The 25,267-nt window shown below is 39.1% G+C and overlaps 1 protein-coding gene across 1 annotated transcript; it reads right to left on the bottom strand.

The window, feature by feature from the left end:
* Positions 1-4,202: 4,202 nt before the first annotated feature.
* Positions 4,203-23,314, bottom strand: LOC103613433 (carbonic anhydrase 13). Its single transcript, XM_017731039.1, has 8 exons — positions 23,300-23,314; positions 18,251-18,479; positions 16,523-16,558; positions 14,419-14,537; positions 10,561-10,656; positions 9,405-9,467; positions 8,386-8,541; positions 4,203-6,270 (listed from the first exon to the last, which is right to left on the bottom strand). Exons 1-8 carry the CDS (start codon positions 23,312-23,314, stop codon positions 6,157-6,159), a joined length of 828 nt encoding a protein of 275 aa, XP_017586528.1. The 3' UTR covers positions 4,203-6,156.
* Between the last annotated feature and the right edge of the window lie 1,953 nt (positions 23,315-25,267).

The following is a 25,267-nucleotide window of genomic DNA, read 5'->3' as shown; positions in this document are numbered from 1 at the left end:
TTGCACCACTCACCTTGGTGTCATTCACAAACTTACTGAGGGTGCACTTGATGCCACTGTCTGTGTCAATGATGAAGACACCAAACAGGAATGGTCCCAGTATGGACACCTGAGGGACACCACTTGTCACCGATGTCCATCAGGACATTGAGCCACTGACCAGTACCCTCTGCATGATATGTGGCCTATTCTTCATCCACTGAACAGTCCACCCATCCCATCAATCTCTCTCCAATTCAGAGTGAAGGATGTTGGGGGGACTGTGTCAAAGGTCTTACAGAAGTCCAGATAGATGACATCCATGGCTGTCCCTCATCCACTGATGTAGTCACTTCAACCTAGAAGACCACTAGTTCAGTGAGGCAGGACTTGCCCTTGGTGAAGCCATGCTGGCCATCTCAGATTTCCTCCCTGTCCTCCATGTGCCTTAGCATAGCTTCTAAGAGGATCTCTTCCATGATCTTCCCAGAACAGAGGTGAGGCTGACAGGTCAGTAGTTCCTGGGGCGCTCCTTTCTACCCTTTTTAAAAATGGGTGCAATATTTCCTTTTTTCCAGACACCAGGGACTTCACCTGACTGACATGACTTTTGAAATACCACAAAGATCTTTTAACAGGCATTTATATTTACAATGTGCCTATGTGAACCAAGGAACCTGCCTTGAGTCCTTACAGTGATATTTAAGTATCTCATAACTGAGAAAGACAGGTAGAGAAGCCCTTTCTGGAACCTCACACAGAGAGTGAGGTGACAGTGGTGCCATGGCTGAAATGAGCACCACCATTCATCTGACTCAGAAAAGTGATGCAGAAACTGGTTTAAATAACTGATCAGATTTTCCATATGAATCCTCACTGTACCCTTTAAAAAACCCACAACTGGTTAATGATGATTACCTATGCTCAGCTGTATTTACTGTGGCTGTGAATTTTCCCTTACCCAGAGCTTGCAGCCAAAACTGAAAGCACTGGCATAGTGCTAGCGCTGCCCATGCTTTGCCCAGTGGCTTTCCATAAGCTCAGGGATGTCCAGCTAAGCCAGAATGTGCCAGAACTACAGAGCCTTCTTGGTAGTGCTGATGTGGCCATGCACCATCCAGGCTCCCTGCACCCAAATGACTCCGATATTCTTTTTTTAATGCTTGGGCAAACTTTCAGATAGAAGAAAACACAGAAAAACTTACCTTGCTCCTATAGGGGTTGTTTCTGGCGTGGCTTTTAGGTATGTGTGAAACTATGTAACAGCAACTGCTTATGGAAAACGGGAGCATTTAAACGTGCAGATTCACCTAAATATGATCTTTTAAATCTGAGTATCTTTTGTTATGCATCAGAAAGTAATTTTTTTTTCTTCACGATCTTGTTTCACTTTTAAGAAAGGGAGTAAATTACAATCAACAGCACATCCTTAATAGGTGAGTTATATTGCATACTCTTCTTTCACAGGCTGAGCCGTCAGGATGCTGTGGGTCTTACTCAGGATGTCGTGTCACTGGGCAGGTGACCATTGCCTTATTCACAGTGACATCTATCGGCAAAAGCAATATGCAAAGGGCTTCATTTTCTATTAGAAGGCTTTTAGAGTGCCTCTTCTATCTTTAGCATTTTTCTTTATCTTCTCCACTTCTCCCCACTCAATTGTTCCCGGTCAGTTCAGAATTTTAGATTACTTAATATAGCTTAGTCTTTTATCATCTTTTCAAACCCAATATCCCTCTTCTCAATCAATCATTCACCTGTTTCCAACGGGGGATGATTTTATATCATCACCACTATTTGCCAGTTTATTAATGAAAACATAAACTATAAAAGAAGTTGAAGCTTCACAAGGACAAAGGGAAAACAGAAATAAAGGAAAAACTCCCTGAAAAACACCAAGAATGACTGGACTAATTTTTTTTCCTTAAAATGGCCAAAGTGCTGCTAAAAAAAAAAAGGAAATATTGAGACCACATTTCTGTCTGTTGTTCATACAACTGTAGAAAGGAAAAGAACTGGAAGAAAAGTATTGACATTTAAACAGCTGATATTTCATTCAAAATATTTACAAACCAGAAACAGAAAAATAATTAAATCAGATCTTCACAAAAATATGTATTTCTTCTACCTGTTGCATGTAACCTATATGATTTTCATCTGAAAAATGAAACTGTCAGTAGTATCTACAAATTATTCAAATTTATCTACCCAAGTATGTGGATGAAATTGACAAAATAGAAACAGACACAGGAATTGACAGTGCAGCACATCAGTTCTGTTAAGCAGAGGCAGAGAATCTTTGTGTTCACATGACAATCCAGTACTCTCCTGTCAGAGACATTCCCTGGCCTCAAATTCTGCTGCATGGGAGAAGAGACGCAAATCACACATGCAAATGTTTCACCACAGTGAAAACTTGTACTTGGCATAAATGATGGAGAGGTTGACAGAAATAGGAAACAAAACATGAATTTAGAGACATTTTCGTTTCAGCACTTCAGTATTATCTCCTGTCTCACAAAAACAGTAGACACACAGAAAGGCCCTCAAGTACTTCACAAATAAAAGATATGGAAATAAAAGTATCTAAGAGGTTAAATCACAGACCAAATCTTTGTATTTCACATCTATAATTAGCAAGCAAGATCAGATCGGGTGGGAGAACAACAAAATATAACAGCTAGGTCAGAAGTTAGATGCAGTGTATCTAGCAGCACAGTGATAAGGGAGATTGTCACCATGCTTTTTTAGACTAATTAATAGATAGTAAAAGAAAGATGCCACATCTCTTGAGCAAGATTCCTGTGGTATTCATACCTTCATGCTGAGTTTACAACCTGCAGGTGCTCCAAGTTTCTCAATTATTTGCAGCTTTTAACATCTGAAGAGTTATCTCTAGTAATCTGCCCCTTGCCTATTTAAAGCTACAAGAATCTAAATCCAAAATTTCCTTTCCATTAAGTTTATAGAAGCTGTATAACATATATATTTGTTTTATGTTATTTTATTCATATGCTGTATTCCCCTTTTTTTTTCCATGAAGGTATTTTGAAATTTATTAATTGATGGGGGTTTTTTTTCTTCAAATTCCTTCTTAGAATTCCCTTAGATCCCGGTTCATGTCTGGAAGCAACCAAGAGAAAAATCTCTGAAGCAGCAGAGAACACATAGGTACATAGCAAATGGGTGTATATCATCAAAAAGATGAGTGCTGTATCTTCAGCCCACTGTACTCCAGAAGGGAAGACCACTACTTCTCAGGTTTTTTATTTGACATAAAGAAAATTCCTAGCTAATGTTGAACACATGCAACATTAAAAACATCACGAGATGACTGGCAAATGCTATAAGCATGGCAGAGCACACCACTTCCCTCCTGTGCCAAAAACAGCAGAGCTGACCCAAGGGCTCTACTGTGGTTTATTTAATTCTGAGAATAAGTTTATGGGTGATCAACCATCCAGCAGTTCACAGTTCTTGACAGCTACTATTTTCAGCAAATACACTCTATGTTTTGGTCACTGAGCATTTCATTCTTCTTAATATAAAGGCTCCAAGTGTGTCAGAGGGTTCAGAGTTGATCAAAGGGACGTGTGGCTGCAGGGGGGCTGGGGGGCGATGACATATTTCAGCCTTTTTTGCTGTAGGGTACAACATGGAGTTCACACTTGAGATAAGATTGTCTGGGAGCACTTTTGTTAGAGATTCAGTGTATCTTGGGCATAGAGGAAATTGGTGACTGAGGGTGCAACCAAGGGCTCAGAGCTGAGACAGTGTCCATATTCTCACTTTACAATTGCAGGGGATGAATATCCTGAGAAGCTGCTCCCAAATGATTTCAGGCAACCGAGCATTTCTAGTCTTTTTCAGATGCCACCACTAACTTTCAGCTAGGCCAATGTAACATGAACATGGCATCTCCACATAAGGGGAATTACTCTGAATGATGATTTTTTCTAAAGCTTATTAGCATAACTATAAAAATAGTCAGTAGTTCAAAAATGCACTATGAGGAACTTGCAGAATTGACTGCATGTCTTACCACTGCCAAAAACATTTTATTTGGAACATAAAGACATACCTAATACTATACTGCCCAAAGACAGACTTCAAATAATAGGTGACAATTTTTTCCAAACCTAAAGCTGCAGGTGCTAATTTTAAAAATAAAGCCTTCTCTGTAAAACTTTAAGCTCTTCAATAGAAAATACAAGACACATTCATAAAATCAATTTTTTATTTTGATAAAATCCTTATAAATATAAAAGCATTGGATCAACTCCACTGTTTACAATACGTAAAAAGTACATAACACTTCTGTTTACAATATGAAGCAGTAGCCTTATTCCTTTCTCTTCTGAGGCAAACAAACTTTGTATCCTTCCTGCAATTTGTAATTTTTTTCACATTCTGTAGCTACTCACATAACAGGGAAACATACAAGATCCAATCCTAGGTCTAAAAAACGGCTGTGAAAACATACAACACACTCCCTCTTTTCTTTTTAGTGCTGCTAAACACTTTTTATTTATCCAATAGTCTGTTTGTGTTCTTTTCTTCAGAAAATATTCAAAAGGCATTGGGAAGCCTTGCAGGATATAATAGCTATATTCTGGGGAGGGGAAAACAAAAAAGTCCATCTACCTTAAACTAAGATAAAATACCTATATCTCTATGTCTAATTTATTTTTCTAAAACAGCATAAAAAGTGAATCCTGATTGTGATTTCCCTCATGTTTGTTCATCTAAAATCAAATGACCCATTGAGGTAAAAGACAGAGCATATAAAACTTATAAAAAAAAAATGAATTCAAGGAGAGCAGTCATGGAAGATGAATTTGTCAGAAGCACTACAGAGAATGGTGTTAGCTGCTGCCAGTAAAACCTCTAGCTGCCTCTTTCAGGTATCACTGGATTTCACTATGTACTTCTCACAGTTTGAGAGTAAATCTAATTCTATCCTAAGCTACATCCTATGGCAAGTGCATTAATAAAAATATTTGGTGTAAAAAACCCCAATTACATTCAGATAACAAAAGCTCCTAGAGAAACACAGGCTCAAGTCAACTCATAGAGACAGATGGTTCAACACACTGCTATTGAGGGCTGAGCTTTTTATTAGATGTTTACTTGATTCTGATTTCTTTGGCTCACTCTGACTATTCTCTTTGGTCTTGGAATATAAGTGCAACCACTGAAGTTCAACTATGACAACAGAACATCAGCCAGTACCTTGAGACATTCTATACCTGAGTAGTGCTGTCCTCCACAGCAAGATGAGAGGTAAGCAGCATGTGGTTTGCAGTGCAGCATGCAACAGTCTGGAACAACAGCTACCCCTGCCTCTTGATTTTAAGTGGCAAAAGTCTGATGTTACACAGATACACTGTAATAGTCCCTTCTTTTTTACCAAATACAACAAACTGGATTAAGGCACAAACAGCTCCCTCTATGCCCTTCCACCTTGCAGTTTCAGGTTTCAGGACAATTTCATGTTGTCACATTGTGAAATTCAGGAATACCTAATCCACCTGACATGATCTTGCAGTATACAAAATCCTTACTATTTGCTTTAAAAAAAAAAACCATCAGTACATGATTACTGCTATGAAGCAGCCAGAATAACAGGATCATATAAATATCTGTTTTACTTAAATGCTGTTAGTCATTACTGCTTTTTGTAGGAAAGTAAGCACGGTATTGCAGAAGTCAGCAATGACATTACATCATCCTTGACATATTTTTTCCTTGGGAACTGCAGTGTGAGGTTCATATAGAAGCTAAAAGTTATGTTAGAGACTAGAAGAATAATCCCAGAACATCCTATACTGTCAATAATACCAGGGATCCTGTTCAGTAATTTGGTGGCAAAATCTGGGAAACTCCTTCACCACATTTGACCCTTATGATGAGCAATGACCTCTGTGCATGCAATGCTGATGGCTCAGTGCTGCCAAGCCAATGCACTCAAACCCAGTCAGACCTGTTAACATTGATGAACCTGTGACAACTCCAGACATACTTGTCTGTGAGAAATAACTGCATGGAAACCACTAATAAAATACCACCTATTCGTTTAAACATCTCACAAAAAAAAAATTAAAAATCACAAAGTATACTAACTAATAAAATTAATTCAGCCTTTGGTTTCAGAGGGAGGCTACTGGCTTTACTCCTTTAATTTCTTCTGACTTCTCGTCCTCTTAGAGGCTGGGGTGGCCGGAAGTTTCTCAGCAAGCAGCAGGCGACCTCGTCTTCAGCAGTGCTCAGGAGGCTGCGGAATTTGGCCAGCTGTAACCAAAAGAGACATAATGTTCAGCAGAAAACCCTCATGTCCATACTCATGAAAAAACTTGTAAATATTAAAGACACTTGTCACTTTTTTTCCACCTGAAAGAACAGAACTGTATTGTATTAAGTCATGAGGGCAATGGCAATTTCACCATTTCTATCCTTGTAAATCAAAAAGGTTGACTACTGAGGAAATATCCCAAAGTACACGTCAACACAAAACTGTGCATAAGGATTACCTGTTTCCTTTATTCACATTTTGTCTTCCATAACTTGATTTATACTAGGGGGTGTTATAATTTTTAGTTGGATTTCATAGTTTGGAGATTCTGAAATGCTTTTTGCCAAAAAATTAAGATTATGTTTCTTACCATACAAACATTCTATGTATGTTTCCTTGTCCACAGAGTATATTCAGAATTAACCTGGAATTGCAGGTGTGGCACTAAAGAAAGCTTCTGCAACTAGCACTTACTCAAACCAGGAGAGATCCCAAATTCTTCCCTCGTGAAGACACAGGACAAGCATAACTCAGCATATGCTGATCTCATCAGAAACACCTATCAGAGTTCCATATCTAAACCTTGGGAAATCTGAGCCTGATTTCTGACCTAAGTATAGAATTTTGTTTAATATCTAATATTTCCAATAGTTACTATTTCTCTATATCCCCTTACTTCCCTCCTAGGTTACCATAGGTAGCGCAGCACAGAAAGCATTCCATTACAATAGAGCATTTAATTGTATGGCACATTGCACCATAATGACATTAAGAGCAAAAAACATCAATGCTATCTTGCTTCACCCCATTCTAAAGCTAACATTTGTAATTCAGGCTCCTTGTAAGTTTCTAAAAACTTAAAAGCTATTTTTAATTCCTTTCAACCTGAAAAGTGCAACAAGAAGTCTGTAGTAAACTCTAAAGCCCTACAGAAACGCAAACTCGATGAATAAAATTAAATGGTAGAATAGTATCAGTCACAGTGCTGACTGATCAATCACAACAGTAGACATTACTGGCAACAAACACTTTGGCTGCATGCATGTTTATATTGAGAAGAATATAGCATATTTCTACTTTAATACATAATATTAGCTAAAGTCTATGAAAAATGACTAATAAAGGATCACTATACTTGACGCTTTCCCACACCATGTCCTCTGAACCTGTTACACATGGCTGTTTGTATACAGCACTTCACATTTTAGAATGTATTAATTATTGATTTGCCTAAATAGTAAGCTTTTAACCTGAACAATGGCTTGTCTTTGGAAAGTGGATACCTTAACACAAGTTTTCAATCCTACATCCATACATATTGCAGCGAGCCTTACAAAGCCAGACTGAGGGGAGTGAAGAGATACAGAAGAGAAAAATACACTCATTAAGCAAATAAATAATTTCAGTTAAAAACAGAATTTGAGGTTTCCTAACAAGCAACCCATTCAGGGAACTGTCTTAACATTTTGAGCAAAGACTGAAGTCACCATTTCTGCTGAGTATGTGGTCTCTACTCAGAAAAATTTTACTTACACCTGAGAGGATTAGCCCGCTGGGTGTCACTGTTGCCAAGTTAAGGTACAGCATGCAGCATTAACAAGAATGTAAATAGACTCTTTTATGTAGTATCACAGCTTTCCTAAAACAGCCTAGCATAACCCCAGCTTATTACAATTGTATTCACTTTTCACAATTCTAGTAAATTCATCAAGTTTTATGTATTTGGAATGCAAGAAAAAATTTACTACTTGTCTGCCAGATAAAAATGCCAAAGATGAGGTTTGAGCAGGATATGCAAATAATTAAATCAACTGGAATTCCAGAATTTCTAAGTGTCAACACAATTCTTTTTTTCTTTAAGTTTCCCGTGGGTTATTTTTGATTATTAATTTTTACAGTATGCAGATTATTTTTAAAAATTAATAATAAATAGCTGTTACAGCAAGAAAGGCAACAAGAAGTCAGAATAAATTTGATATACAAATTTTCCCTTTTGAAAATCTTATAAGGTCTGCAGTGCCAAGGCCTGCAAAAGAAAATGTAATTTTGGGTGGCATTTACAATTTCAAGTTTTACAAAAGCAATTTCTATAGCAGTCAAAAATCCAAAAATACCTGTTCAGAACAAACACTTATGGGCTCTCTCAGAACAATCCAGATGACACTCTCAAGAAGAGGTGGAACAGTGAGAGAGCCAAAGTAAGTCCAGTAGTCCAGGGACTTGGGAAGCAGACAGCTGGGATCAAAGTTTGTGAATAGTGCTTTTTTCCCCTGGAAAGAAATAAAAGAAAAAGAAATACCAGGGCAATATTATTTAAAAGCAAGAGGCCAAGGTAAATCACGCCAAAGGAGGTAGAGCTTGTTCCACTATCAGGTGGGCTGGGAGCATCTTGGGTGATGACAGGAGGTCCTCATCAGTGCCCTTCTGATGAGGTCTTACCTCGGTGACAGCTTTGCTGTGGCTTTCCTTGATGCCGGCAGGACACCATCAAAGGTGTCATGATAGCACAAACTCCCCAGAGTTACACATGACCATGAGATGGAAGTTGTGGGGAGAGGAGAGAAGGTGTTAGACTTTCGAGGTGGTCTCTGGGGGCTGGCAGAGTAACCCCACAGGTTACTGCCACTTCCTTCCCTCCCCACTCACTCCTCCCAGGAGCTACTACTGCTTCTTCCTGTACGTCATACCAGGCCAGAGCTGTCTGACTGAAACATCATGTTGAGAGTCTGGCTGATTTCTCTCACACAAACAATAGGTTATTTCTCACTCTGTACCTCAGCAAAACAGGAGAGGAAGTCTTTCCCTCATCTTTTTTACAACCTTCCATAAAGTATGTTTTTCCCCTGTTACTATCCTCATAGCAACATATTTATCAGAGACTGGGTTCTGTGAGGAATTAGCCTTTTCTTCTGATCTTTTACTGTGTAAAAATATGTTTTGTCTATTTAGTTTTCAACCTAAACAGAATACACATAAACTGTGTCAAATCAGATATAAATTGCTAGGGATTAGGAAACATGAAGGTGCAGGGAATAGCAGCCAGATTTCAAGAAATAAAAAACCCTATCTAAAATGAAAAACCCCAACAAAAGCAATCACAAGTATTAGTATTCTTTCAGAAGCACTTGTTCACCTTGACTCTGATGGTGTCCAAGCGGTCAGTAATCTTCTTCAGTTGAGGGTTGCATTCACCAATCTATTAACACCAAAGAACAAAGAAACGTTGGAGCTCCAGAGAAAAGCAACAAAAATTAATAAAAAGCAAATGCATAATGAAACTGCTTTATATAACTGTACTGAAGTGACTGTAAGGTCTGTTGCATTTTGTGAGTACAAGCCTGCAACTAGTTGGTCCTTAGAAGTAATACTGGTCATAAAAAAGATCCACTCCCTTGCTGATAGTATTCTGGCTACCCATAGTAATTATTTCAGCCACAAAAGAATTACAAACTTTTCACTACAGGGGAACAGAAACCATTTATTTTTCAGGTTTTAATATGTGGGATATTGAAAGTTACAGACTAACAACAGAAATTTAAATTGCTTATAACACTGAAAACACTGTTTTTACATAAGAACATTCCAAACAGAATTTGTGTGCTAAGAAATCCAGTGATACTTCCCTTGAGTCATTGTAATGCAAACTGGAAAGACAGAATTACTGAACTGCCAAAGCAGTTCTCTGCAACTGCTGCATGGAACGGCTCAGGAAGCTGTGTCAGCCACCAGAAAACACAGAATTGACCAAAGCCCTATCTTTTGCCATAGATTGTCTGAATTCCCCATCTGCTTCTTCAAACAGAAGTCAGTGAAGCTGTTGCATGAATTTAATCTTAGAACAGGTAGAAAAGGCAAAAAGGTATAAAATAACTATTAGGAAATTCTCCAGTCTATGGTTTTGCATTTTAAAATTATTATTATTTTCTAGAAGAAACTACCAGCTCAGAAACAAGCCATTAAAGAAACATTTAAATCAAGTTGTCCCTTTAAAGGAACCTGCTAGTCAAGAACAAGTTACTGGGATCCAAATAGGGGCAGCTGAATTAAGTTCCACATCTAATGTTGTATGGGTGTGCAGACTAGGCAAACTGAAGAGTTTGACTGTCTTGAATAATCTATTAATCTGGTATTTGTATTCTTAAAGGAAGCACAGCTTCCTACATTGGCAGCTAAATGCTATGAAGGAAATAAGTATAAAACAAGTATCAATAATTACACCAACTATCACCATTATCTCTTTGGGCTTATAAGGCAGATTTACTACAAGGGCTAAAACATTCTCATCTTACCTTCAGAAATACAGCCATGACTGCTAATCCATCTGACTGAGAAGCTGCCTCAACAAAACTGGAATACTTCTCTGCATTCCAATGGACCACATGAAGCTGAAAATCAAGATACACAGACAGCATCAACTCTCGCTGAACTCAAGCAGTGGCAAATGAATATTACAACTTTACTGTGTTTGATACTCTACTTCACTCTTGTATGCAGAACCATTCAGTATTCCAAATGCAGATATTTCATGAAATCAGTAAATACGTAGTTCACACAAATGGCAAGGGCATTTCCAGTGGCTGGGATTATTAAAAATTCAGCAGCAATCGGCACACCACAGTGCCTGTCAAATTGCTGTTGGGTTCCAGAATTTGAACTGAGATGTTAAGACAAAAAAAGCCAATGGTTATATAACTAGAGGTTTTAAATCCATTTTTACTACAGCTGATTTTAAAAAGTGATTGAAATTAATGAGGATGTCATTAGTATTTTACTCTTCTTTTTCTTTAATCAAGCTTTCAGCAACATTAATCATCTACATAAATAGCTAGAAAACAGGCAAATACACATTAAACTCGCACTGACCCTTTTTCCCTTGTTTAGCTCAAGGGAACGTCAGCATTTCATTTTTGACACTTTTCAAATGCTATTTTCTATGACTACCAGTAGTGACGCCCTTACAACCAGCTTGATTATCTCAGGTTTGAGCATTTGCATTTCCAGCATGCATTATTCTGGAAGTGTCCTGTCATATTTACTTAAGAAGCTTAAAGACACTACCCAGACAGGTGGGAAAAGCCTGTGATGCCTACTTCCATGCCACCTAAGTCCCTCCTGCTAAACCAGATTTCCTAATTCCTGACCACACTTCATGATGGGAGGTCCTTCCTAGGAAGTGCCAGGATGTCCCAGCCTTGAGCAGTGGTCTGACTGCCAAACTGGAGAGAGCACACTCACACAGCACTTAAGTCTAAGTACTTCACAAACATAAATTACTTTCACAAATCCTCAATGGATTAGTAAATCTTATTACACACAGTTTTTAGATAAAGATGCTCAGGAGCAGGGCATGAGATTGGCTTTTCTAAAATTGGTGACCATCTTTTCAGATGTTGAACTTTAAGAACGCTGAAAAGCAACTCCATTCAATGACTTAAACTGGAATGAACCCATTAAAAAAAGGCTTCCTTTTGGAATACAGCACCTACAAGACAAGTAAAGTAAGAACAATTTAGGAAAGCTGAAACTTGTTTTAAAGGATTTCTGTGAAGCAACATAGCTGCATGGTTGAAATAGGCATCTAAGAGTACGAAGATTTTTGTTCTAAGTATCAATCCTTGCTTAACCTCTATGAGTTTCAATTTTCCATATCTCTAAAATGGAACTCTTACTTGGTCTTACTTGATACCAATGTTTGTTAAGCATTTGGGCTCTAAAGTGCTGAAACATTACTTCCAGCAAGTAAGGAATCCCACTGTAGTCAGTAATAATACACATACAGACACAATGACACACATGCTGGCTCACAGCTTTAGAAATCCTTGAAGGAAAGTTGCTATGAATATTATAAACTAAACCAGGAGAACTGTTGCTGCCTGTTCTGAGCTTCCCCTCCCCAAGACACTTGCCTCTGTCATGTGCTCTGAACTCCTTTGTTCCAAGCTCGGACAAAACCAAATGTAACTCAGACTCTTTAGCAGTGTCTGACTGGCCGGTCACCCCAGGTCCACCCCCAGTCCTCCCCTTTCCCCTTCTCCGAATAAAAGAAAGGACCAAGGGGGGGCCCGCCCTCTTTTGGCTTTGCAACTCTTTCTTCGAACATCTGTGTGCTTCTGTTTCTTTTTGAAAGCTTCTAATTGTGGGAAATTAGGCAACCTGGGAGCTATATTTCTCCCTCTTTGCTTCTGCTGGTGGTATTAGATTTGCAGCTACCATTTTACCACTTTTAGAGCTACTGAAATGCTGGATTGCCCATGCTACCTCTCTAGGCTGCCCGAGGCTTTCTAAGGCATTGAACTACTAGCCTAGCTGGTAAAAAGCTGTAAGTATACCTCCTCAGAGAACATAGTCCACTAAACCTTCCTCAAGTGCATTAATATCCTGGAGCTCATAGTGTCTGCACCTCTCACTATTGTAAGTTCACAGAACCTATATTGAACAACTTTTAAACAATTACATTTTTACATACACAAAAAGGAAACAGATACTCTCAGTCAGAAATTACTTTTATTGTGGATTTGGAAAAAAAAAAAAAAACACCAAAAACAACCCAACAAAGAACAAAAAGGAAAATTCCCACAGCTACTAAAAGCCCACTCCCTCATAGCTTTGCCAAAAATCCCCAACAAGGTAACCCTCCCAAAAACAAAACCCCCAAACAAACAGAGCGTGAAACACTTTTGGGTACAGACCCGTTCTCAGTGGCTTGAGACTTCTCTTTAAGGAATATATCCCGTCTTACCACCGCTCTGTCACTGCAGCTTGTGAAGAGACCTTGACCAGATCGTATGTTGTCACAAAGAATGGAGCCATGGATCCCTTCTGCTTCCCGGTGGGCTTAGGGGCCAAACCTTGCAGTCTTCTTTACCTGTGCATTAATTCTTTCTTCAATTCAGTTAATGCTTTTCCTTGAAATCTTGCACATCTTCCTTAAAAAGGTGAGCACTGAAACCATCTTCATGTCTCCTTCTCAGGTATTTTCTTTTTTGTGAACAATATTCAGAAGCCTTGGTTTTAATTCTGAGTTTCTTATCCCAAAGCCAAAGTGACATCTAGAGAGCTTCTTGTGGAGGGTTACCCAACCAACAGGTAACAGAAAGGCTTTTAGACTGGCTAGAAATTCAGAGATATTTTCTCCTTCCATTTGGTTTCTTAGATGGGAAACATACATATTTTCTCAGCTAGAAATTTGGGTTTGGTACTTAATGGTTTTAAAGCACCTTTATTAATTCTTTATATTCCATCTCACCTGGTTCCTGTGGAAAACATAAGCCTTTAAACACTGCAAATGTCACTTTTCCCCATTAGTGTTAGAAAACTGATCTTTTTTTTCCTGACCAGTATCTCTTATAGCATTTCTAGTAAAATCTGATCACATCACAGTGCACACATTACATCTTTTTCTTCTGTAGTATTATGCCTTTTATTTGTCCACTTATTTTTACACTTTTTACTTCTTTTTAACCCCAGAAAATTCTGACACTGTCTGTATCATCTGTTTTTAAAGATCTCAATCTCATCAAAATATTCCATGTTACTTCCATTTGTAAAGAGGAATCTTGTACTGAGTACTTTTTCCTGCAGATTACTCAAATGTACCAAAGGAGATAGAGCAGGAGTGAATGCTCCATGCCAGAGCAGATGGTGTACTTCTCCCTGTGGCACACCACCTCCACTGAAACACAGTACCCCACAGACAGCAGGCATCTCACAGATATTAAAGCATGGTTCTCAAAGTTATAACCACCACATTGCTAAGTGCACCACAAAATGCATCATTCCTAAGTCTTGCATAAACTTTACACTACACAGGCCCCAAATCCAGTAATTCTGTGGTTTGTCACTGAAGAGGACTTTGAAAATGTTCTCCAAGGAAGAAACAATGAAAGACAAAGTTTAAAATAACTCTTGAACATTAAGTCTTTTATCAAGCTCTTGTCTTCTGTACTCCTTTTCTAATCCTCTCCAAAGCTTTCAAAGAGGTTCTCCTTTGAGAAAGGACCAAACATGCAACACTTCAGGAAGACTGCTTGTCTTTTTGATAAAATGAGGGGAAGATGAAAAGCAGGAAGAGGAGGGGCAACATTATTTTTGCAATGGAAAACTAGTCACAAGCTTAGAGGTACAGATGACTCCATGTAAAGCCTTACCTCTGCTGCATACTTCATCCCGTCCACCGTGTGCTCAGAGCCGGCTTCGTCATTGGATCCCCAGTGGAAGTGAATCTGGCGCAGCCTGTAGGTCCCGCTGAGTGGCCCCCCAGTCAGCACTGGAAACCCAAGCAGAGGAAAAGGCTTCACCGAGAGAACGGGAGTCTCTACACACATCCTCTAACCTCACATCAGACTTCAGTCTTCGGACAGTCCTCTGCTCCTGCTCATAAGCTGTCTCAGAAGGCTTCCCATTTCTTGGAAGTACTATAGAAACCCTCACCTGTCAAGGATATGACTATGAAAATTGTATTTATGAGCAGATTAGTGGGTTATGGCCCACTAAAGGGTATGCTGTTCTTGTCAAGGTTGTCTTGCAATGGGTTGGATATTTCTCAGAAAATGGGGAAATACTTTTATTTTGCAATATTCAAGAGTTTCCTCTCTTGATTATATTCAAAAGAATCACTAAAAAATTAAGCTCAAAATACAGGTTTTATGAATAATGAGCAGGATCATAAAAATGTAATGTCAGCAGAATTTCTTTTCCTCTTTGAAATCTGGAGGAAAATAGGTGGACCTTAACAAATTTTCAGGGCTCTTTCCTTCATTTGCAACTGGATCCAGTTATATCAGATTGAAGTCTGAGGAAAAGCAGCTTATACTGACATAAATAAAATTAAGCCAATGCTACCTATGCAACGTACAACTGCAATATTACTGACAATTAGCCAGGGCTGGAAGGCATGTCCTATGAGGAGCAGCTAAGTATTTGGGTTTATCTAGTTTGGAAAAAAAAGGAGGCTGAGGGGTGTCCTCACTGCTCTATACAACTTCTGAGGAGGCGAAGCAGACAGGGAGCTTCTGATCTCTTCTGCCAAGTATCCAGTGACAGGACTCGTGTCAAACTCAAAGCTCAAAGCTGTGCCAGGGAAGATTTAAAGTGGATGCTTGGAAGCATTTCTTTACCATGATGGTGGTCAAACACTGGAGCCAGTTTCCTAGAGAGGCTGTCAAAGCCCCAGGCTTATCAGAGTTTAAGAGGCATTTGGACAATGCCCTTAACAACATGCTTTAACTTTTTGTTAGCCCTGAATTGCTCAGGAAGTTGGACAAGATGATCGTTGCAGGTCCCTTCCAACTGAAAGAGTCTACTCTATTCTATTCTAGTCTGCTCTGTTCTATTTCTATTCTGTTCTAATTCTATTCAAATTAACATGCATATGGGTGGGCTTTTCATTATTTTGCTTTTGCAAGTGCTTGTAATTTTCTTGTCAGACTTAGAATCAAAATATCTCTTCACAGAGACTTGAATGTGAATTACACTCAGAAAGATTCCTTATTCATGGCAAAACCAATCACTCCACTCTCCCAGCTCCATATGTCCTCTGAGCATTTGGGAATCAGTCTGGAATAGTTTACTGGCTCATTATAGAAATTTCAAGGGAAAATGATGGGAGATTTAACCAGATGTTTTTTAAATTAAGAGCAGTAGGGAGGACAATAGCAATTTTTTCTCTCTTTTAGGTTTAGTCCAAAACCTAAACTTTCTTAGGAGCAAAATACACCAAATAAAGATGAAAGAAGAATTTTTAAGTTGCCTATTTGCTTGCTAACACAAGTAGCTTGGATAATGAAAAGGAACTGGGACTGTTTATTCTGTGGGGAAAAATATTTATTTTCCTTAAAACTTCAACTCAAAACCATACATTTACACAGCCTATAAACTTAGCCAACAGAGGAGATGGGGCAGTGGCACTTTTAAATTCGTTGTTTTAAGGACTGTGAACCTGGAGACAAATGATCCTAGAAACATGTAATGATCACTGTTCTAACTGGCTGAGGAAAAACTATTATGTAGAAATGCACCAGCACGAAATACTTCTGCTGAAAAGTGTGGAAAATGTCCTGTTGGTATATTTGTGCCATAGCACACAGTGATGGTAAAACCCTTTCATTCCAGCAGTACTTAAGGAAGAGGGCAGTGAGAAGTTTTTAAGGCAAGTATCAGTATCTCAAATTTTGAAAAATGCTGGAAGAAGATCAATAGAACAGTTTCAAAGAATGGTGCTAATGTGGTACCAAAGAGCATAAACAGACTTACACAAACAATTATAGACTTGACAGCCCAGTTCCAATGCTGACCAAAGTGAAGAAATAGTTCATGTGGAAGTCAGTTAATAATGCATTAGAAGATGCTAATATATTTAGTACCAATTAATTTGATTTTTTTTCATGAAACCAACACATGGCAGGAGTTCTTACTTCACAGGGGTGCCCCAAAAGCCCTAGAAAATTCAGTATTTTTTGAGCAATGACCTGAAAGAAAACAAAAACATTACTGATAAAGCTTGTCAGTGACAAATATTAGGGAAAATAGTGAATTACTCAGTTTATGGTTGTGGACTGAACAATCTGGTCCACACATAGAAGACATGGAGTCTACTGAAGGAGACTGGGGATTCCATCTTTTAATTATCTGATCAGTGTCTGTCAGTGCTTTGCCATGATATGAACTAAATCCTTGGAGATGCGGCCTGAGGAAAGCAGTAAGAGGAGGATCACATTACCATAGCTTTGGTACCAGGGGAAGCCTAGAGAAACACTGTGTGTCAGGCCCTGTCACTTAATGGATGGAGTCAAGAGAGTGGAAGAGGTTCTTGGTGTATTCACATTCATTACCTTTTTTTTTTAAACTGTGAGGGTAATTAACAATTAGAACAACTTACCAAAGGCTGTGGTAGGTTCATCATCGCTGGAAAATTTGAAATCAAGACTGTATATTTTTCTAAGAGATGTGCTTTAGTTCACCAGCGTCTACTAGGCTCGAAGCAGAGATTAATTCTGGGAAGTTCCGTGGCATCTGACACAAGGTCAGACTGATCATTGATGGTCAGCTGGTGGCTTTCAGGCAACATCCAATGTTGACAGAAAATTTGAAACTAAGACTGTTCAGGAAACAAAAACATGATGGTGTCTCCATCTATGTCTCTATGAGCTAATAAGGCCTCAAGACTAATGGACGGGGTCATCAAAAATTGGTCCCTCTCTGGCTTTGACCCTTGTGAAAGCATCATATGGTCTTGGATCCTCAGCTAAGCCTCACACAGCCACAAAATGATTTTATTTCTTGAAGATTCTGCACTCCTACAGCTTCAAGGGGAGGCATGCTGGCTTGCCCAAAATCCAAGAGTAGGTTTTAAAGAGGAAGGCACTAATATCACAACGACTATGATAAACCAGAGAACTTCTAAATAAGAATTATTGTTTGCAAAAAGGGAAGCTACATACTCCTGGAAAAGACGGGGGCAATAATACTTTTCAAAGAAGACAAGGGATTAATTGGGATCTATTTCATTTGTTCTGTATTGGCTCTTACTTGACACAAGAAGTCTGAGTATAGGTTTTAAAAAGGGGAAAAACATATAACCAAACCTGCAGCTAAATTCAGATAAGAGATTTGAGCGATTCAGTTGGAATGAACCTGTAATGAGACATAAAGGATTCATCTGCAGTGAGAGAGAGCAGCATTTGAAAAATTGTACACAACAGTGTTCCAACAGGGGGATGGCACTATCCAGCTGGATCAAACCACTCCTATGAGTAGGGAATCCCAGCACTTTCTGAGAAACACAACCTTGAACTTGTGTCCAAGTAGGTTCCGACACTGTATCGTGCTGAAAGACAGGGGAAAAAGGAATCTCTCATCCAGAGAAGCAAAGCCTTACTGTTTATAAGGAGTTCATACCCAGTAGTGAGATGTGCCCAGGTGGTAGGCACTCTATTTAGGAGCCGGTGGAGGAAGTCACAGTGCAACAGTAAAGGAACAAACCTGATTTGTTGACGGTGTCATCAAACTCCACACTGGTGGAGTGCCCGTTGTTAAGGATGATTTTAGCAGAAGCTGGATCATAACTGGGATTTAGAGGACGGAGGGAGGGATCATACTTGGTTTCCTCAGTTTTGATGTCGATGGGTGACTGACGGTCTCCATTAGCAACAGGAAAAACCTCCTTCCAGTGGGCAGGCCCTGCAATGCATTGGAAGAGAAATCTAAATTGCTGACAGCACCCTCATTCTTATGAAAGAAAACTCTGCTTGAATTGTCTTCATCTGCATCTCTTAAATTCAAAAATGATGTATCAAGAAAACGTAGATCAAAATATTCAGCTACTTTTGCTGCATCATATTGTAACAGCAGCTCTCAGGACCCATTCCTGTACCTTGCATGTACCTTTAAACAAAGCCACATGGAGTATGTAGATACTTAATTATTCCCAGTTAAGACTCAGCTATGCACAAGACAAATACAACAAATGCTCATTTAATCAGGCATCCTGTGTCCAACAGGCACTATGTCCCAATAAATTTTTGACATGCCATTTTTGCCTAATATGTCTCATTATGCCTTTAAGAATTACCTCTCTTCTGTGCAAATCCCTGCATTAAGGATTTTTCTATGCCTTAGTCATTTCCTGCGAAAGACCTGAGAACACATCTTCCACTGATCACTCTGAATGAGATGGGGAGATGTCAAAAGAGGTGATTGGTGACATCAAGAAATGCTGAGTGGTTTCTGGAGCCTGATGGCAGTGCCTGGAACCTAAGCACTGCTGCACCTCCGATCACGTCCTCCCAGCCCACCAACTGTGCCCACCAGCTATCACAACAAAGAGAGACTGTCACCCTCTAATCATGAAGTCTCCATACACACAGGCACACTTACACACACTAGTGTAGCACTGACAAATCAAAGAACAGGAACACTCAGGACAGCGGTGCCTGCATGAGGTTTGTATTTCTACTGCCTTCAGCAGATGAGAGTAGATCTTCCAGACACAGCTGCAGCCCCATTCATCAGACTTAGGTAGAAATTATAGGGCTATGGAAGCTGTTAATCAATACTAGTCATCTCAACCTTTCTCTCTCCAAGCAGACTAAGCCAAATGTCCGCTGAAAAGCTAATAAATCAATAATATGGACATGAGAAAATGGCAAATGACATCCTAAAATAGTAAGAAAAGCTTCATTGATAAGATGTGTGAGTAATCTGTTGTTACCTACTAAACATCAGAGCATTCCCAATGATTCACAATAAGAATATATGTGCTACTGCTTAATGTGCCATATTTGGATAAGAGGGTAAAGAAAAATATGAGTAAGTTGCCTGGGGAATATATTCTACAAAGTAAAGACAGAAAATAAGGTTTAGGATAGAAAGGAAGAGAAAGCAAGGGGAAAGAAGAAAGGAAGGAGAGAAAGGTGAAAGTCTGCAGGGCAAATGATCTTTCAGTATTAAGGAGAGCACAGCACTTGTTTTTCCTCCAGGCTTATAATTGGTAAGAAGCATAAAAAATCAATTTAGAGAGACTGGATATAAGAAAAACTTAATATGAGCATCAGAACCTGGTCTTGTAAAATCTGCATCACTGGAAATCCTCATAACTAACTCCTTATACTGAAGACAACTGACCTCAGTGTAAAAATTGGGTTTGGGTTTTTCTGGATGGCTTAGCACTTAAATAAACATGATGACAAAAAAAGATAAAAACCTATGATGCAGTGGTTAATAACCAAACACCAAAAGCTGTTAGATATTTTTCTTTCCTCGACTTCAATAGAAGTGAACATAGCTCAGAAACTCACGGGTGCTAAAAGCACCCAGGCACCCCAGCAGTAAATCAGGGATGGAAGCACCCACAGAGCCGTGAGGCCACAGCTTGCACAGCACCTGGGCAGAGAATGATTCTCCTCTGAGCAGCACTGGAAAATAGAAGCGGGAAAAACTTGTAAAGAACAGCCTAAGACTTGAGCCTCAGAACAAATGCCTTCAGTCTTGATCTGGTAAAAAGTACTTTTGTTAATTACTTCACTAAATAAACTCAATAAAGAAATAGATTCTAATGCAGAAGATAAAAATTTTACTGGTTTGAAACATAAAACTGTTTAAACTTAATTCTTCTCACTTCACAAATGGTCATCAAAGCTATTCAATATTCTAATAACATACAGTTTAGAATATAATTTTAATTGTGTTTAGATCCTAATACCCTGTAGTTAGGGATGCAATGCAAAATTTTATTTGTAAGAAACACCACTCCATCATTTATACCTTACTACTGTGATTTGGAATGCTTAGAAAAAGCTTATTGCTACTTAATTTTAGTATCTCTAATATTCTTTAACTGAGAAAAGGCAAAAATATATTTATGTGCTTCAGTACTTGGTCCAATTGCTCTGTCTCAGAAATTACTATAGTTATTTGAATTAAGTAATATGGATGACTTGTGCTCAGAAATAATACAAAGGTGCCAAAAAGAGGACCCAAGGCTGTGATTCTGTCACTAGCTAATATTTAACAATAATACTCAGTTCTAAAAAGACATTATTGCTGGTTTTGCACTTGTTCTTGGCTCAGATGACCAAAACACCGTTTTGCTATGGGGATTTAACATCTACCAGAAAAACAAACCAGCAGACACCTGACTTTTCAAAATATACAGGAAAATATCAAGAAACTTCAGCTCATTTCATGACCCTACCCCAACACAAACTTTGTGTATGACTTGTAAAAAAGTCATTACTGTTGAAAGAGATGCTCAAATGCATGTCATACAATCAGATTTAAGCCAGTGGGATCTCCAGGGTGAAAATTTCTTCTGAATTCAGATCTGAGTTAGATGCCTCCATATTAAAATACTGCACACTTCAGTTTTATAAATATGCACTTTAAGACCTACCCAGGGAATATAACTCATTGATTCACCTCCCTTCATTTTTTTCATTACTGAATGAAAGTGATTAATACACCAATTTTTGAAGTTATGAAATCCTCTCCTGTTGTTGGGAAAATGTTCTGTTGCTAGAGGCAATCTTCTAGTAGCTCTTAACAATCAAAGCCATTGTGACTGAGATTTATGACAAATGCCTGAACCATCTGCTCTGAAGATTTCATGCCTTTATTTTGGACACAGCATTACCAAAGGCAATGAATTGTCTGACACTTTTAGGTCAGACTATCACTGCATATTACCACTCACCAGCATGCACACATCCAGTTCATGAAACAGATCTCACAATGAAGGCAGTTAGGAATTTGCCAGGAAATAGAACTCACTACAGCACCTCACAGTGTTGCATTTTTATCCAGCTGAAGCTAAAGATTACAAATTTCATCAACAGGATAATTTGACACTAGTGAAGACAGTGCCCAGTGAAGACACCACAGGATACAGCTGAGTTCCAGTAAGCCTCTATACATGCATGAATGGAGCATGTACAGGTGAAAAGGGGTTTGGGTTTTTTTTTTTTTGACAGCCTGTTATTATATATAGAAAATTAATTATTTTAGTACAGTCTGACTTTGACAGGATCACATCCTCATTTATTTCTAAAGAGGATCCATTGCCCAGTTTATCAAACACAGAGTACTTAAATTTATAAAGTTATGTTTGCAGGTAATTTGGTTGCATATTAGATTACAGTAAGATTAGCTCAAATAAAAGCAATTAAAAATTCATAATGGGTAAAATTAAGCAACTTTTTTTAATGCAGATATTGAAATGATGTAATTATTCTCAGAAAGAAAAAATGTATAAGAAATTATGGCTGGACTGAAGTATCTTAAAAGTCTTTTGCAATCTAAAAGATTCTATGATTCTATAAATTAATATCCCTTTTATTTATAAAATGCCCCAGCATTACAGTAGTAACTAGATCAAGAGAAAATTTTTGCAGTAAGAGAAAATTCATGTAAATAATTTCCATCTATTTCATTAAACAAATAGAAAACTGAAGACAATTGATTTTCCACTGTGGTCCCTTCCAACCTTATTCATTCTATGATTTGCCTATTAACAGAAGTGATTCCCCTGTAAACCAAAAACGACTGAAGGGGCGAGAACATTACCCTCCTGACAGGGACCTTGAGCAGCAGTGAAAAGTATGCATGATGCCACACTGAAGCCAGTTTTCAAGATTTCAGTATTATGCCTCTACAGATAAGGAACATCAAAACTGTGAGGTAAGAAAAGCAGCAAGAAAGCAAAGGCCAAGGTTTTCATAGGAAATAAAGTTAAATAATATGAAAATAAATATTATTATATAAAGTTAAATATTAATAAATATTATTATATAGTATTATATCAATAAATATAATATATAATATTATTATGTTAATAAATATTATTTTATGAATAAAGTTAAATAATATGAAAATAAATATTTTCATAGAAATGAAGTAATGCCTCCATGCATTTCAGAAACACATGCATCAAAGTAACCGAGAACTTCTGCATTAGGTTTGTGTGACAAGATACTGGTAGCAGGGAGGCTGCAGGTGTGGCTTCTGTGAGAAGCGGCTGAAGCTTCCCCCATGTCCAATAGGGGCCAATGCCAGCAGGCTCCACGACCCACTGCTGGACAAGGCTGGGCCTACCAGGAACAGTGGCAGCATTTCTGGGATAACAGATTTAAGAAGGGGGAAAAAAATACTGTGCAACAGCAGCCAAAAGAGAGGAGTGAGAATATGTGAGAGAAGCAGCTCACAGACACCAAGAGGAGGGGGAGGACATGCTCCAAGAGCCAGAGCAGAGATTCCCTGCACTATGGTGAAGACCAGAGTGAAGCAGTTGTGCCCTGCAGCCCATGGAGGTCCCCTGTAAAGCAGAGATCCAGCTGCCGCCCATGGAGGGTGACAACTGGAGAAGGTGGATGTGTCTTGAAGCTGTGACCTCATGAACAGCCTACACTGGAGCAGGCTCCTGGCAGGACCCCATGGGAAGCCCAAGCTGGAGCAAGTTTGCTGGCAGGACTTGGGGCCCCATGGGGAATCCATGCTGGAGCAGTTTGTGGAGAACTGCAGCCTGTGGGAAGGACTCACATTGGAGAACTTCATGGAGGCCTGTCTCCCATGGGAGGGACCCCACGCTGGAGCAGGGGCAGAGTGTGAGGAGTCCTCCCACCGAGGAGGAGGGAGAGGCAGAAACAACATGTGGTGAACAGACTGCAGCTGGTGTAGGAGAGCACATGGAAAAAAGTCAGGAGTGAAATTTGGCCTGGGATAAAGGGAGGGTTGGAGGGAAGGTGTTTTAAATATTTTACTTTATTTTCTCATTACCCTACTCTGATTTGATAAGCAACAAATAAGACTAATTTCCCCAAGCTGAGTCTGTTTTGCCTGCGAAAGAAACTCGTGCATGATCTCTCCCTATACTTATCTTGACCCATCAGCCTTTCAGTCTATTTTCTCTCCTGTTCAGCCAGGGTCAGTCCCTAAAACTTTTAATACTGTATATAAAGCGAGCCCATGCCCTTAAACATAGATATTCCATATATGCAGACATGTATGTTTTAATATTTGACAGTTTATGCACATAATGATTTCTGTTGTGACTGTTGCAAGTAACAAATGCAGACCTCAGAGTGAACACAGATGTCTTTTCAACTCTTCAGGCAGTCAACCACAGTATATAACTGCACCAGATTTAATTTCACTTTATTTCTGTCTCAGTTGTAAAAGATAATCTTAGTTTCAGGAAAACTATTTTCAGGCCCATGAAGGACAACAAAATTTTTCAAGAATCAGAGCAATTTCCTCCATCTACTACTCACTCAAACAATAAAAACAGGCTAAATCAGTAAAATAATTGCATTAAAAGAGAAAAAGCTGAAAAATAGAACTAATGCTAGGGAAAAGCACTGAAGTGCTCAAAATGTGTGCCTCCCTCCTTTAGTCTCCTGTAAAAGGTGTGGTGAAGGGGATGGACTGATGAGGAACTATCCACCCCACAGCTGCTGTGGAGCTCCAAGAAAGGAGTGAAAGGCAAACTCCACCTCAAATACATTAACAAGCAGGCAGTAAACAGAGTTTTATAGGAGAGATGGGGCCTCAAGACAGGTCCAGGGCCACCCCAATAGAAATTCTGGTGGCCTCCCCTCTCTAGAAGTTGAGAATAGTAAACATGAAGAGATAGGATAAGGGAGGGAAAGTGGGCTTCTTATCTGGACAGTGCAGGTGAAGCTCAAAGCATGGAAACCTATGGAGAAAAAAGTTTGAAAAACAAGACCCATTTACGTCTTCAGGGGAGGGGTAGGGTAGACTGCACAACAGCAGATAGCACACCCAATCATTGCAACATCCCTGTGATCCACCACCACCCAGTTTTTCAGGAAAAGTACATCCATCCAGAAAAGATGGAACAAGAGGGCCAGGAAGGAAAGGTAGTACTTGCGCAAACTGTGTTCCAAAGTCTAAGTAATACTATATACAAAGCATGTTCTTATAGGCAATAGTATATGCAAATATATAGCTGTCTCCCTTTACGGTCACGGTGTTACATTTCTCTGTGTACAGACAATATAAGTTATTCCATGTGTTTTATCAGAGTTGAGCCTACAATTTACAAAAACACTTTCATTTCTACTTGCATGACTTGTGAGACCGTCTGCACACTGGAGTAGCGTTTGCATGACTTAAAATGCAAAACAGAGCAAAGTCTTTAAGCCTGCTGATGAACCCATCCTGGGACTTCAAAGCCTGACAAGATGAAGGAAACCACGGAACAACTAAAATCCAAAAGCATCTCCTCTTAGGTGCATAGTTACACATTTAAATAACCCCGTCAAGTAACTAGGGTTTCCCACGTAACAGAAGCAGAACACAGCTGGAATCAGAAAAGCACTGCTGGTACAGCAGTTCCGATCAGTGTGGCTGTCTACTCGATCCGTGCACGCAACTGTTCAGCTAAACGAGCGAGCGAAATTCCAACCGCGAATGCGACAGACCCGACCCAGAGCCAAGCCCGGCCCGGCTCTGCAAGCGATGCCGCACGCACGGACACCTCTCTCA

Source organism: Corvus brachyrhynchos, unplaced genomic scaffold (genome assembly GCF_000691975.1).
Source record: "Corvus brachyrhynchos isolate BGI_N302 unplaced genomic scaffold, ASM69197v1 scaffold293, whole genome shotgun sequence".
Lineage (NCBI taxonomy): Eukaryota > Metazoa > Chordata > Aves > Passeriformes > Corvidae > Corvus > Corvus brachyrhynchos.
The sequence above is the reverse complement of the archived record's forward strand: the minus strand, read 5'-3'. Positions and strand labels throughout refer to the sequence as shown.